The sequence below is a fragment of the Centrocercus urophasianus genome, unplaced genomic scaffold (assembly GCF_019232065.1).
Source record: "Centrocercus urophasianus isolate 14NV4802_14NV808 unplaced genomic scaffold, USGS_Curo_1.0 seq_28, whole genome shotgun sequence".
Taxonomy (NCBI): Eukaryota; Metazoa; Chordata; class Aves; order Galliformes; family Phasianidae; genus Centrocercus; species Centrocercus urophasianus.
Window position 1 is genome coordinate 9,787,886 of NW_024884844.1, and position 16,369 is coordinate 9,804,254.

At 33.6% G+C, this 16,369-nt stretch overlaps 1 protein-coding gene across 1 annotated transcript in view; it reads right to left on the minus strand.

Moving 5' to 3' along the window:
* LRP1B (LDL receptor related protein 1B) overlaps nt 1–16,369 on the minus strand; it is a 440,883-nt gene that overhangs the window by 56,841 nt on the left and 367,673 nt on the right. Inside the window, exons 64-71 of the mRNA XM_042827024.1 lie at nt 15,540–15,656; nt 15,257–15,376; nt 13,480–13,599; nt 9,463–9,579; nt 2,997–3,103; nt 2,228–2,357; nt 1,494–1,600; nt 1,016–1,148 (exon numbers count right to left, since the gene is read on the minus strand). Of these exons, the coding sequence (XP_042682958.1) occupies nt 1,016–1,148; nt 1,494–1,600; nt 2,228–2,357; nt 2,997–3,103; nt 9,463–9,579; nt 13,480–13,599; nt 15,257–15,376; nt 15,540–15,656 (951 nt within the window). The remainder of the gene's footprint in view (nt 1–1,015; nt 1,149–1,493; nt 1,601–2,227; nt 2,358–2,996; nt 3,104–9,462; nt 9,580–13,479; nt 13,600–15,256; nt 15,377–15,539; nt 15,657–16,369) is intronic.

A 16,369-nucleotide genomic window follows, 5' to 3' on the forward strand; every position in this document is an offset into this window, starting at 1 on the left:
CCCCCCCCCCCAAGGAAATTGTTGTTGCTTAGTAGATTTATGACATGATAAGGGAAGGATATTTTGCTCTGCAACTGCTTGCATCATCTAATTATTATTTCTTACTACTCTACTGCATACAATACAGTTACATGTGTTATTCCAGATGTCTAACTCATAGAACTAGGCCCACTTGTAAGAAAATAAAACAAACAAAAACCTGGAATAATAAGCCAACAAACTGACAAAGAGCTGAGTAAAATTTAGAATTTCTTAAAAATTTCTTCGACAGAGAAGTTCTGTCTTTGTTATAGGTGATGAGGTGCTAGATGTACTTAGTGATAGGGCTAATAGGAATAGTGCTAGGACCGGAGGAAACAACCTCAAGTTGTGCAAGGGGGTTTCAGGTTGGATATTAGGAAAAATTTCTGATCTGAAAGAATGGTCAGGCATTAGAACAAGCTGCCCAGAGAGGTGGTGGAATTACTGCCCCTGGAGGTGTTCAAGAAATGTTTAGATGCTGTACTAAGGGACATGGTTAGTGGGGAAATATTGGTAGGAGATGGATAATTTCTCCAGTAATATGTAATTGCTTACATCTGTGCATTTCTATGTACATATAACTATATGCATGCAAATATATATGAATACACAATGGAAAAGATATATTAGAACAGGATTTCTGAAATTTCAGCAACTATGGGAATTAGACTAACAGATGTATTTCTCAGTAACATTTGGAATCTTAGTCATAAGCACAGAGTTTCTGTAAACCAATTTACATGTACAGTCCTGTGCTCCGAGTAGAAAAGAATTTGACTTTAGGCCTCACATTCATGTTAGATGTAGAATTTTGTACATGGAACTAAACAGAAAATTGGGATTTTATGTTTATTTATTTAAAGATCTTTCATGATATTGCATAGCATTCTAATGATTATTACTCATAAGATCATTTTAAATAACAACATTCCAGTAATACTGGATGTATTACTTTCTTTGATAGCACAGAATAGAATATCAATAGGAACACAACCTTGGACACAGTCTTCTTCATCACTACCATCCACACAGTCATGGATTCCATCACAAAGCCATCTGACAGGGATACAGTAGGCCTTATTTTTGCATCGAAACTGATCTTCTTTGCATTCCGTTACACAATCCATCTATGTGAATACAGAAGCGAACTGATTATTAATAAACAAGAACAGTAACAACATGAATAAAAATGAAATGTGACAAACTTATCCAAGCTGAAGAGCCCCTGAAACAAAATGCCCCAGAATGACACCCAGGTGTTGACTCCGGGGAAACAAGTTGGTATGCTGCAAACAGATGTAACCCAATGCAAGGACCATGTAAACCAAATCATGGGGCCAAGTTATCCAAAGGGGTTTGACTGATGCCAAAAACAACAACAACAAAAGCCCTCCAACAAAAGAATTCCAACCAAATAGTTATAAATTAATGTCAGAGAATAAAAGAAAAAGCAACATGAATTGCTCAGTTACCTCATCAGATCCATCAGCACAGTCATACTCTCCATTACATTTTGAAGACGCTGAAATACAGCCTCCACTTGCACAGATGTACTCACTTGCAGAGCAGGTTGGAGATGCTGTTTATAAATAAATATTTCAGCATTAGAAAAAGATAACTTATGCATAAGCTGCTTTATAACTTCAAGTCTTTATCTCCTTTAAGATAGCAGCAAAAATGCAGATGTTAATCTTTTCCAATCTTTCATAAACTACAACGAAGCCTTCAGTGAAACAAAATTGTCTCGTCCTAAGTGAAGTGTATAGTAATAGTATAAGGTTATACATGTTTTATCACTATGATTTTTTTTGTTTGTCTTCCTCATGCTTGGTAATAATAGCAAATACACACATTTTCATAGAATCAGTAGATTTAAAAAATAAGCTTGCTTAAAACGGGTTTAGGATTTTCCTAAAGTTATGTAAGTGCTTATAATTAAACTTGTGTGAAACCATGGTTCTGTAAAGTATACGTGCTTACAATTAAAATAAAAAATCTCCAGAAACTCTCATAACATGCTAAGAAATACTTCTCTTTTTTTTTCAGAGCAGAATTCTGTAAGCTGAGTTGTATTTCAATCTAATTAAATACCATTCTCCTCAACAATTGTATACACAGCTTCTTTTTAAAAAAGAGTTTTAGAGTACACAATGGTACAAATTTGGAAGAACAAACTGTATCTCAATTTACTTTAAAGAAAAAATACCTGGTTCACAATTTTTCTCATCATCCCCAAGTTTGCAGTCTTCATGACCATCACATTTCCATTTTGCTGATATGCACTGACCATTGGAACACTGGAACTGATCTCTTGAACAGCCTGTTTCACAGTACCTCTGTTACAATAAACAGTGTATATTCAAGATCAAGTATTTCATATAAACATAGTTAAATATACAGCTAATCAGAAAAGTTAGTCATACCACTACCACTTCACACTATGAAATGTGTGTGCCTTATGAAAATAAAATAGCTTTCCAAGATCAATTAACTGATTGTGGTTTGAACCCTCCAAGTAAGTGGGAAGCACATGAACTCCAACACTGTCAGGAAAGGAAAAGAGACAAAAAGTACAAAATAGAACTGAGAAAGAGCAAAACAAATATCAAGAGCACCTTTCCTACTGAAGTCCACATTTTCTCAACAAAACCCATAAACAAATTCGCTGCTGGTTCAGAAGGCAAAGGTTCCCCAACTAAAGCACAAAATATACACAGGATAGGAAAAGAACTAGATCATTGACGGGGCCAAAAAGAAGAAGATAGACTACAGAAAAAAACTTGATTTAAAGTCTTGTTCTCTTTTTAGGTTAACTAATTCAATAAGTTTGATTTTAATTTAGTGAAGACGTCTATACAATGCATGTACACGCATCAAATTTGCATTCCTCCTTAAATAGTCATATGTAGAAAATTTAGTCTCAAGAATCTAAACCTAGCAATTTTCTCAACTACTTCCCCCTGGAAGAAGCCTACCTCATCTGAGCCATCTGCACAGTCATAGTCTCCATCACACCAGAATCTTGCTGAAACACAGTCTCCATTTGCACAAAGAAAGTCTTTCAAAGTGCACGTTTGAGGCTCTGAACAAAGAAGAGAAACAAGCCTAGGTTTATTAGCATTTCCATAAAAATAGCTCATACATAAATACCCCAAACAGTCAATCAATGAATTACTCTTACAAAGTCAAAAACATTAACCCTCAAATTCTAAGAACTCTATTTTCCCCCGTAGGATTTTTTCTTCATTATATTTTATAACTAAATTTCATTTGCATATTACAAGCTGTTCATGAAAATACTTCCATTTGGCAGATTTCTTTACAAAATTACATGAGGCTGAATATTTAAGTATTATTTCAGTGCATGTGTGTTATGAAAAATTTAGTGAGATAGATACCACAGACTAGAAATATGTTTTGCACCTGTTAATGTCCAATGTAATTGGAATTAAATGTAACTTTGACTTTCAATTAAATAGCTTGTAACATATATATGTGTCAAGAAACAGGTTCCCTTGTGCTATGCACTCAGGGGAACAGTTCTGAGATGGTAAACGGAATACCACAGAAGGAAAGTTTGGAATTTCAAGTCAAATAATTCAGTTTTCCAGCAATTAAGTACAGGATGAAGCATGACAACAATACTGGCTTACATTCTGACAGAATTATTAGAGAAAGGGAATGTGATGAAGTGCATTCATAAAAAAGCTGACTTTTCTATACTGTCAGTATTGAAAATGGAAAAAAGTAGAAGTAAGGACACTTTTAGGAATTTTAAAGTAATTTCAGGGAAAAGAAAAGAGATATTAGATAAAAAATCTCAGAAGCTTACAGACAGACAAGAGACAACGTATACTGGAAGTTAAGTGGGTTATTTCGTGACTAAATGATATGTCCTTCTATTCCCTGAGAAGAACCAAAACACATGGAAGCTGGAAGTCATTACAGAAGGTGGAGGAGGAGAGCAGACAAAACTAATTTGAGATATAGGCAAAGCAAACAGAAGAAGGTGGCTGCAGGGAGCGATGAACTAATCCTAAGAAAGTGAGATTGGCTGTTTCAGCCCCTTTACTTCATTCACTGCATAGCTCTGCATTTTTGCTTTTATTACCATAAAAACTCTGGACAAGGGATCAGAGTGGAATATTCTCCCAACAGAATTCTGTGTACTTTCCTCTTGAAAATGGAGCTATTACAAAAAGCTGGCAAGAGGGCTAAAGGGCATGTCCCTTTAGGGAGAGGACACTCTCTGAGGAGAGGATGAGAACACTTGGGTTGTGTCGTCTGAGGAAAGGAGTCTGAGAGAAGACCTCATTGCTCCTTAATAACAACCTGAAGAGGGGAAGTGAAGGGGGAGGTGCTGGTCTCTGATCTCTAATAACTGATGTCAGGATATGCAGGAACTATGCACAGTCAGGGGATGTTCAGACAAGACGTTAGGAAATATTAATTTACAGTATAGGTGCTAAAATACTGAGACTTCCTAGATAGTTGGCTCATGTTACATGCCCAACAGTGGTCTAAAGGCATTGAGACAATATCCTTAGTGATGGACTTAAACTTTGGTTAGCCTTCAAGTAGTCAGGAGGCTGAACTGGATGATCTCTGTATCTCCCTTTCAACTGAATTAATCTGATTTATTCTGTCCTAAAAGTTAAAGGAAAAAAAACAAAAACAAAGACACCCTATGGACTTGGAACCTTTAAGCAAAGGTACAGAAAAAGAGGTAATAGAACAGAATTTAATCATGTCTCTATATGTAACTTAGTCTTTGACAGCCATAGGGTTTTAGGACTGAAAAAGCAACTAAGGATTATCTGTTAGATCCTTTTAATATTAGAGCAAACACTGCATTAATTAAATAATGTAACATCAATAATAAGGATTGACTGGAAAGATCTTTTGAGATGGGAAGATTTCAGGCAAAAGGCAAAAAAGAGCAAAAAAAAATTATCAATGGAGAGAAGATGGAAAAGGAGGAGAGATGAAGAGAATTGCAGTGGGCAGTAATGGATGAGATGATGCTAAAGAGTCCTTAAACAAGCAATGGAAGATAGATGCATGCATATTTTTGAAAAACCTAATGTGGTGATCAAGGAAAGATAACACAAGATTAAAAGAATCCACTGGAGAAGAATTTGGTGAATACCAGAATGAGAACATATCATACAACGTGCACATCATATGTGCACGTTACACAGATCTAAGGTAAAGCTGAACTTAGGAATCTCCAATATTCAGAAATAAAAAACTTTCAAAAAAAAAAAGTCTTTCTGATGAATCTCTGAGTTTCTTCATGTTTTTCCTCCTTACATTAAAAAAAAACCAAAAAAAAGTTTGAAAAGTTGCCTTTTTTGAAAAAAAAAAAAAAAAAAAAAAAAAAGAATTTAGTTTTTTCATGTAGGTACAAATTTTCATTTTGAAGTTGTAGGAAAGTAGTAATACAAGCAGATCTACACCAATTACATCACTTCTCCAGCACTGTTGTTTTCAATCAAATCAAAGTTTAACATTTATATGGATTACTAATTTTCTCAAAGCAAAAGCTCGTTGTATAAATGTTAGCAAATCAGTGACTCACTTTCTGTCAACAGGCCAGGAAGAGGAATTTCAAAACATGATAAATTGTATAAGGGAAATAATTTGTGGAAAAAAACCCAAACAATTCACATGCAAATAAACATATGCCATATTTCTGTTCTGATTTGCAAAATACAAGCAAATATTTTTTCTATACTGGTAATGAATTATTTATAAACAGAGATTTGATTCTGCAAAAATGAACACAATGAGCTAACTTCCCATTTCTCTGTTTGCAAGAAATATTTCTTCTGCTGTAGGAATACTTCTCTGTGATTTTCATATGCACACAGGAGAGAACTTTGCCATCAGTGCTCACATTGTTAGTGAAAGGAATAAGTATTTACAGATCTCTGTATAACCAGAAGTCAGAATCTTTCAGCTTTTGCTTTACAAAAACTCCTACTGAATCTCCTTCCTGAAATAAGCAATTTTGTATAAAGAATTTTATTAGAAATACAGCACATAAAATGACCTCCTTTCATAATTTCAAGTCCGAAAATAACCTGTGGTGATGACATATTTGTCAACTAGAATGGCACAAAGAATGGGATCTCACAGGAAAGATTCAAAATCATTTCATATTCGTGGCTCAATTTCTTATTTAATAAGCATGGATATTTCATTAAACCATGAATTTAAAGGATTTTATTAGGTATCTGAGGTATTATACACAACTGAGATAGAAGAATGTTTTTTTCTTAAAATAGGATATAAATTTCAAGTTTCTAATGTAGTTTTCATCTGTATTTGTTCAGGTTAAACATGTTTTTGTTTATCACTCTTAGTTTAGCACCTCTTAGAAAACTGACATGGGGCATGACTGTATGGCTTTATTTGCACTTAGTCAACTGAGCCTGAAGCAGTGTAAAAGATGCAGAGAATTTATAGCACTGTCCACTCAAGATCTGTCTACTGAAGATGATGTTATGAGACATTATAGATTACAGCTATTTCAGCCTTTCAATACACTAGTGTAAATGTGTTCACTTAGACACTGAATAATTGGCTAGTTCTCATTACCTTTAGAATACAAAGCTATCCAAGGACAAAATTAACTAATTTGTTTTCTTGATACCTTGTAAGAGCAACAAAGCACTGAAAAGATTATCCAGCAACTTCAGTAATATTTTCACACTGATTGAATGCATGTCGTTCTGCAACATTATAATATTTGCTTTGCTTCACTGTTTACAGCATATATGTTTTTAACTACACTCAATAAAACAGTACTGGCGTCTTCTTTTGAGCAGGAATAAGACAGTCATTACAGTGGAATTCTCCATTTTTAAAGTTCCCTGAAACAAAATACTACTTTGCTTAATATCTTCCATAAAAAAATCCAAACAACCCTTAACGAAAATTCCCCCTCCAAAAAGATAATTATTAACTGAGTTAAAAATACTGCTTTAATTAATGCTTTCAATACGGACCTTTAACCTCCCAGTATCATAGAATGGCTTGGGTTTGAAGGGACCTCAAGGATCATGAAGCTCCAACCCCCTGTCTTAGCCTGGGCCACCGACCTCCACATTTAATACTAGACCAGAATGTCCAGGGCCCCATCCAGCCTGACCTTGAACACCTCCAGTGACAGGGCATCCACAGCCACTCTGGGCAATAATTCTTACTTATTTTTGGGGGGGGGGGTGGGGGGGGAGCTCAAATGACAGTCCTCTAGTTATTTTCCGTTTTTTTTTGAAGGATCACAACACTTCTGCATTCAGCAATGTAAACATTACATAAGAATTGCAAAGAAGAAATAAACAGGAAACATAATTCACACAATATATGTAAGACAGATATAGTTAAAGAGCAATAAAGTCTGAAGAAGCTATGCCAGATATAAAGTCATAACAGTCACAACTGTTGGTATTATAGCACTAATAATTTTTCACACATATATTTCCAAAACACGTTCTTTTTCACCGTTGTTCATTTCACTGAATAATTATTTGTACATGCAAAGGAACTGTATACCTAAACAGAAATAATTGAGCTAAATTTCTAAAATTCAGTGGATTAGCTCTATTTTTTGAGAAACAATACATTTTCTCACACAACTACATGAAAAACTCCTTGTAAACGCAGGTGTGCTATGAACAACTTATAACATATAATTCACTTTGTCAAATTCTCAGGTATTTCATAGGTATTTCATGTATATTTGTTTTGTTACTCTTTTTAAAAGGCCACACAGCCTACCAAGAATTTTTTACTTCTAGTTTGAACAACTCAATGATGTTATGTATTATGCCAGTGCTTCTGAGACAGTGAATTTTCAACTGTGCCAGCAGACTGTATTTAATTTAGACAGTAGAATAAAGGATCTCAAAAGTTAGGAAGTAAAGCATGCATTTGAAAAGCAAAAAAAAAAAAACCAACAAATACCAAACAGTAAACATGAAGTACAATTCATCACTCTGCAGAGATCTGTTTAATGCTTATATATTGCGAGGTTTATTCTCAGAACTGAAGTAATTTTAGTTTGTTGCACAGGCTGCACCTGGGTACTCTCAAATCACTTATCCTATGCGCTACAGTTAGCTACAGATTTCTTGATCTGAAAGTTTAGAGAATAGTCAAGACTAAAATATATAAGTTAATTACTGAAGTGAACACAATGACAGCAAATTGATTGCTCCTTCATTATTTGAACACTTGTTTTTATAATTTTATTCCATGACAACCTAATATTCAAGAAAGAATCAATCCCACTTCACAGATGGTGTATTTCAAAGAAAGATGTGTAATACTTATATTGCAGACAGTGGTAATGTTTAGGAGAGGTGTTTCTTTTACAACATTTTCAACTAATCACATAGATGAACACTGCTATTGTGAAACCATGTATTTTCCTTTGATTTTTACATGACTGTAAAAATAAGTTCTTACTGTTTATAACAGAAAAAAAAAAATCTCACCAGCACTAATATGTATTTCCTAAGTAAAATCTCCCATGAAGCTAAGAAAGCTTTTGTGTGTCATCAACACCCTCCTGCCCATGTTTAGCAGCACATGGTTGATAGCAATTACCAAGTCAGATGACATTTTTCCCTTTAGACGAAGTGGTTGCATATGAAAACTATGATACTTATGCTTTCAGTAACTCACAGCATTTTTTAACAGACTGTGATCAAAAGGCATACAAATCTATTTAAACTTTAAAGCTAACGAGCTTGCCTTCAGACTTCAGTACCTATGGACACCATGTGTTGAATAAGAGAAAGGGGCAGACAGTGCAAAAATTCATTGAGCATTCTAAGTTATTATCTCAAAGATGTCAAATACACCCTAAGGATATACAGTCAGGACCTTGCATTAAAGATTATAAAAGACATTAAATTTCTTAGATTTCAAAGAACAAAAGAAAAGAAGATTTGAAATTGTTTGCCAGCTGAATGGAAGACACTTCAAAAATACTGATGGAATTTTCCTGTGGAAATATTTTATAAAGAGGATTATGAGATGAAGGGAACCATTATGAGTTTGTCATTTCTTCCTCAGAACCAATCTAAATTAACACACTGCAAGTAGTATTACAGAGACTTATTAGGCATTGAAGTTGCAATCGCAATCAAAAACTATTCTTAAAAAGCAGCTTTTCTGATTGGATATTTTTCATGATTTTTATCTGGATAATAAGTTTGAGGTATGAGAGTTAATTCTAGGACAAAGGTAAATTTATTTGGGCACTATTCATTGCGAGTTCACATTATTGAAAAGTCATAGATGAGACATTTTTTCATCTCTCTCATACAGAAACAAACCACACATATACAGTTCATCAGAAGAAAATCCTCTTACATGTTGCTAAACTGACTACTCATTGAAATATGCATTTAGGTAAAAGTTACTTACTACAGTTTTCTTCATCAGAATTATCACCACAATCGTTTTGGCTATCACATCTCCAATGATCTGGAATACAGTTGTTGTTTTTGCACTGGAATTCATGAGGCCCACAAGTTTTCTTGTCTGCAATTAGAACAAACATCATTTACATCATTGTGAAATAGAAAAGAAAGTCTGCTACTGAAGAGTGACATGACAGCATTGCAGGACACATTTGAGAAGAAAAAACCTAAATACTTGAAAAGTTATTTTCATTAATTATTTTGTTTCTCATGCCACATTCTTTAAGACAATATTTTTTCAGCCATGCCGTAACGGATACATCATAAATAGATGATAAAAAGATGCTGTAAAAAATGTATTTTAATGAAAAAAGGGAAATTCAGAAGGATGCACACATTAGCTTGGATAGGTTAACATTACTGCATTAAATCTCAAAAGCTGCACTGACTTCTCCTTGAATTTTGCAGGATGATTGCCCTGCAAAAGAACAGATCACAGAAACCTACAAGAATATTTTTGACAAATATACAGAATACATATTTCTAAACATCTATGCTTATATGTAACAATTTAAGACTAAGGGTGCCTAACAGAAAATTTTGCATTTGGCTTTATACTTTCACTTAGGTGGTGTCTCAGACTGAAAGTTTGGTAACATAGAGGAAAAAGCATCAAGTAAACGATGCTAAACTGAGGTTAATTTTTATCATGTGGTAAATTCTCAGAGAATATTCTGGTTTACACAACAGTATAATAAGCAAAGCCTTTCAGAAACGCATTAACATTCTGAACTACTCCGGCTGCCTGTGTTTTCTTTTCATCTTTCTTTGTTTCTTTCCTGAATAATTCTTTTAGTCTAATAAGGTGTAGTAAGAAAATGAAGGAAATTAAAATCAATGGCACTTTATTTAAAACAAAACACACAAACAAAAAAAAAAAAAACACAAAACTTTATATAAAGTTTCAACGACATTTAAAATTACTTTTCTGCTATGATGATATTTCAGTTTCCTAGATTTCCATGTCCATTTGGCTATTTCAAAACATCACAGTTCAGGCTTCCTTATCCTGACATCTTAGTAAGTTCTGATATCTGACAGAATGAGGGATTGAAATACTAGCTGAAGTCAACCTGCTTTCTCCACCTCTGAAAAAGAAATTAGAGGTATGACATTTGATGCTATGTCCCAAATAACTGATTCTGTGTTTTGTTTTAGGTATGGCTTTTGAATACTAAATAGATTGAGACAAATACTGGTGTGGATCTGTACACTCACAAATCTGGTAATTAAATACTGCCTTTTGCTTTTGTTCCTAATTCTCTGCCAACATCACAATTATTATCAGTTTCCTCCACAAATAGTTTAACCTATGATGTTTCTCAAGATGACAAAAATAACCCAGAGATAATCAAAGATATTTCAGAGAATTTGTGTTTTAGAATATTCCAAATTGGAAGTGACCCACAAGGGTCACTGAGTCCAACCTCTGGATCCACACAGAGCCACCCAAAAATCAGACCATCTGCTTGAGCGTTCTGTCCAAACACTTCCTGTACTCCAGCAGGCTAAGGGCTGTGAAAATTTCCCTGGGGAGCAGGATATCAGTTATGACATTTCAAACAATTGCACTGGCAAGCACTTAAAGAGCATTTAACAATAGAAGGCATAAAAATAACATTAAAAGAAAAACTTATTGTACTTGCTTTTGTTGCTTTGCAAAGGTGGTTTCACTTCCTATGCTTATCCTGTGCATTAAAATATTTCTAGTGAACTCTAGCCTGAAATTAACATAACTGCCCACAAAATGAGTCCTAAAGGCTAGTCACAGATCATATTCTATTCATCCTTCTACAATGAGTATCAAGATCTAATTAAAAAAGGACAGAAAACAGAGAACCTTCTATTCAACTACTTGCTAGGTTGAAGACAACATACAAGATTTCCTTATTCTTCATAAAGCATACTAAATCTATTTTGCATTGCCTCTTCACATTTATGTACACTGATGGAGAAAGTTTGGCTTTCTTAAAAAACAAACAAGCAAGCAAAAAAAAACCGGGTATTCTAAATGTACGATTGTCCCTTGAATATTTATCTTCCTTCTTACTCCATTTTTAATAAATAAAAAGAACTATAATTCTTTCCATCTACAAAATACTTTTTCTGTATTTCTAAGGATCTTTTTTTGTCACTTGAGGATTCTGAAAGCTTTATTTTACCTTGAGCTTGATTCTGATCTCTCACAATAGCTTACACTTGACATGCCTAACAGACTAGATTTGCTTGTCTTCCACCTCATTCTCCAGATTAATGAGAGCTCAGGAAAATAGGAAGACAGTAGAACTACGATATAACAAAGACGAAAATTTGAGAAAGTTTCATAACAAATCTCCGATCTTTTGGAAATGTATATTCAACTCAAAATAAATAAAGAGCTTATTTTTTGTATTGTGGAATCCTGAAAGGTACACCCACATTTTGTCATAGCTGTCTTCAAACACTAAACTGCTTTCCACTCTTCTTACAATAAGACTCCACGGAAATATGGAAGTTCATATAGAAATAGAATACAAAAGTTATGGTTACTTAATTTTCATGTTTCTATCTTATTTGACAGAGATTAAGCTATTTTTGGATAAAAATAAAATTAATATTAAATGAAAGGAAAAAGGAAAAAAACCAGTAGTTGACGAATTATTCTGGTAAATATCTAAAATACATATAACCTTTAAAGCAGATTATAACTTTCTCAGACTGCACACGGCTTTTTTCATATTCTAACCCACAAAAGGGCCTTTTTTGATGTAAAGTATCAAAGCTCTGAGTAAAGACTGCCATAATTTAATGCCTTCTTTTAATTGTCTGGACAAAACGCATGCATTAGGTTTATCCAATATTCTTTGAAAAACACCATACATTCATTAACACTTATTTAACTACTTTAATTGCCTCAGTTGGAAATGAACCACAGAAGACTAAATACATATAGTAAAATTCCAACAAGTTCACTCAATATTGTATTCCCCATAACACGATAGCAAATATTTACTAAGAAAAATATATATGTCTACACAGCACATAAGCAAAAAAGAAATTACCCTTTACGCAAAGTTTTGCAATGTAGGCATTTTAAAAATAAACTATAAATGATACGTTACTATTAGCACAAGCACATGAAGCTCTTTATTACAGTCTACTTGTAAATTCAAATTTAATTCTCCTGAAGTTTGTTCATAAAAATAACCATCTTTAATTATTAAAAAAAAATGCAGAAGAACAAATCGCATTCAAACTACCGATATAAAGAGGTTATTTAAACATATCTCAAACGCTAAATTAAGGGAAAATTTAAAATGAGATTAAAGTCATCCTGTTCTTTTAATATGCTTAGTTAATTGTGCATAGCTATGAGTGGCGTATAACAATTTACCCATACTCAGTGTTCCTATTTTCTCCAACATAAAAACAGAATGCATAATAATCAACTAGTAAATTTGAAATAAAAACAGAGTTGGATTTTCACAAAGGCAGTTCATTTATTACGAAATGTCTTTATTATATTGTGTCTCTTTCTTAGTCTGGAACATAAAGTTTATGCACCTCTACTGAAATTATAGTAGACTAAAGGAAATAATGAAAATTTTCACTATTTATTAATCACAATAGCAATAAAATGTGGAATAAATTGGTGAAAACTTGATAATTTTTCAGAAAAATAGAAAATGTCACTATATTCCAGATAAGAAACTCATTCATAATTCCAGTCAATAACGTAATTGTATTTAAGTCTATTTTAATGTCTATATTAAAGTTATAATAACTAAGTCTACTTATATATTACCATCCAACAAGAACACTAAGAGCCAGATAAAACTATCACATCAGCTACCACCGTAGATTGGAAGAAGACTTGTTTAGTGAAATCATAATTTCCCTTTACTACTTTTTCTAACAACATGAAGCTACAGTCACATATTCAAAAAAAAAGCGATATATTCTAAACCAGAGTGATACTCACCACAGTTAGCTTCATCCGATCCATCAGCACAGTCTGGGTCTTCATCACATACCCATAGTTTAGAAATGCAGTGCTTTGTTGTTTGACACTGGAAATGGTCTGGAGAACAACTGTTTTCCGCTTTAAGGAAGAAGGTTCAAATTAAACCTAGACAATTCTAATCACGTTCAAAACATTTGCTTTGTAAGAAAAGTATAGGGTAAAAAAACCCTTCAAAAATCAGGCATCTCTGGCATTATTTTAGTAATTTCTATGAAAAAAATATTTAGTTTATATTGTTCATAGCAACAAAATGAAGGTAAAATAGTTTTACGCATGATTTTAAAATCTGACAAAAATAGATTTTATTAGAATATAAGGTAGAATTTTATCTTTCTTAAGAGAGAAGCTCATAATGCCTAGAATGGCTTGGGTTGGAAGAGACCACAAGGATCATCAAGTTCCAACCCTTAGGAATGGATTAGTAAGGTGTTAAGCAAGACAAACAGAAATGAAAAATGTATGTAAAGAACCCTTCCACCTTCCATTCTACGCTGTGCCTTGGCAGGTGGGTTGACAGCTTTAGAACACTCTTACTTCATATCACAGCAGATGATTCTATCTCACTCTAGTTGAAAACACCCCAAGTTTTCAACTCTGTCATTGTTGATCCTGTTCATATACCTCCCACATCCCATGAACAACATTGTGCTGTAGGCTCTGTTGCTCTGATTTCATTTTTATTTCTGTCTAGTACAACTTACAGTTGTAAGGGAACCTTCTATATGCTATCTGTCATTTTTATACCGGAAAAAGCAATTTTGCCTATCTTCTGCAGGTGTTTACCTGACCCTAATGATCTGATTTTTAAAGAAATGTAACAGGCAAATAAGGGTATAATACTGTCTGTCAGAAGCTTGAGCTCTGCTATTTAGAAGATGGACATCAAACATGATAATTAACAAAGTCTTTGTATTCTTAGCACCTCTTCTCTTGGAGGAGTTTTCTTTGTATAAATGCAACTTCTGAGACAGTTAATTCAGAAAATAGGACTGAAGTTAGAACAGCTGTAAATCTGAATAATAAACAGAATGAAAGATATTTCAAGGCGCAGCATCATCATCTTCATGAATCTTTAGAATGATCTAAAATACAAACTATTAATACATTTCAAGTCTAATTGAAAATATTTTCTTTAATCACCTCTGTGAAATATGGAGCAAAACTGGATTTACCACAAAGTAAGATGTATAATATCTGTGTAAATGGCAAGCTGCTTAGGTAAATTAATGAAGTTCCTGCAGAAGGGGGAATTGAAAACGCTGAAAACAATATCAATAAAAAAATACAGAGAAGAAACTATAGGTCCACATCATTTTTAATAAAATAAGCAGAGACGTGTTTGTGTTTTGTTTTGTTTTTTTTTTTTTTGAAATATGCTGCCTCAAGACAAGGAAGATGAAAGCCTCAAGAAGATAAGTCATTTGTAAGGTGGTTAAGAGTAAAATTGATGTTTCAGCCTAAGCCAGAAACACAATTAAATGCTTGAAATTAATTTGTTTACACACTCCTTTTTTTGTAATAACTTTAAAAAATGAAGTTAATAAATGGCATTTTATTCTGTTCTCCTGTATATAAAACATTGTATATCAAACAATCCAGTGAATTTGCAGCTTTGCATGCTCCTGAAATTATTTTACAGGGAGGACATTTACATTATTTTACATACTTTTTTTTTCATCTTGTTGTTTAAAATCAGCTACATAAATCAGAACAAAATTCTCTAAACATTACTTACGACAATCTCTTTCATCTTCTTCATCACCACAGTCATCCTGTCCATTGCATCTCAAGTTTATCGGAATGCATTTCTGACTCTTTGTGCATTTGAACTGACCTGACAGACACACATGCGTGTCTGGAAGTTAAAAGAATAAAAATATCGACTTAAAAAGATTAAAAAGTTGAAGATTCAAAGATTAAAAAAAGTCAAAGTAAAATACAAAATCACTTTCTTCGCAGAATGCAAATCACAGCATTTACAACAGTGTAGCACATCTATACTACAAATAAACACCTACCACAGTTCAGTTCATCAGAATTGTCCCCACAGTCATTCTCTCCATCACAGATGAAGGCTGGAAGGGCACAAAGTCCAGTTCCACACTGAAAACGTCCTGGCTGACATCTGAATTCAGCTGGAAGAAAAGAAAACTGCTTATTAATAATGACAAAGGAATGGCAAAGTGTCAATAGTATTGTTCCTTCCCTATGGATCTAACAGAAGTATTTCTGAACACTTGTACTGAACTATATTGCCTCAATCTAAGCAGATGATAGTAAGGAAGATGCATGCATGGTACTTCAAAGTTAATCTCAGTCCGAGATTTTACATTCATTTAAATATAGTTGTATTTTACTAACTGTACAGTCCTCTACTGATGGATGTTTGCTGTTAGCTGAACATAAGCTCACAATTTAGGATATAAACATTACAGTTTAAATATGCATTTAAGAAATTCACCATCTCGCTCTTGATGTGTCTACCACTGCTCGTACTCATAGCCACTGCTGTTAGTGTGAGTGGACAATTATGCAGTCCTATAGCTATATCTTTCATAAATATTTACTTGTCTAGAAGACTATAAGGAATAGCAGAGTTCTCTGTGTATTTAAGCTTGAGGTAACAATATAATGGTATTTTGATTTATGTAGATTAATTTAATATCATTAAAGCAGTTAACGACTGAGACAGAAAACAGCACCATCAACAACATTTCTCTTTGGGAACCCAGTATACTAGACAGGTATTTTTCCAACTACTAAGTAAACTTGCAGTCAGCTACTTGCCTCACATCAGTCATCCTTTAGGAAACTGAAAACATAATCATAACCGACTTCCAGTTGTCTA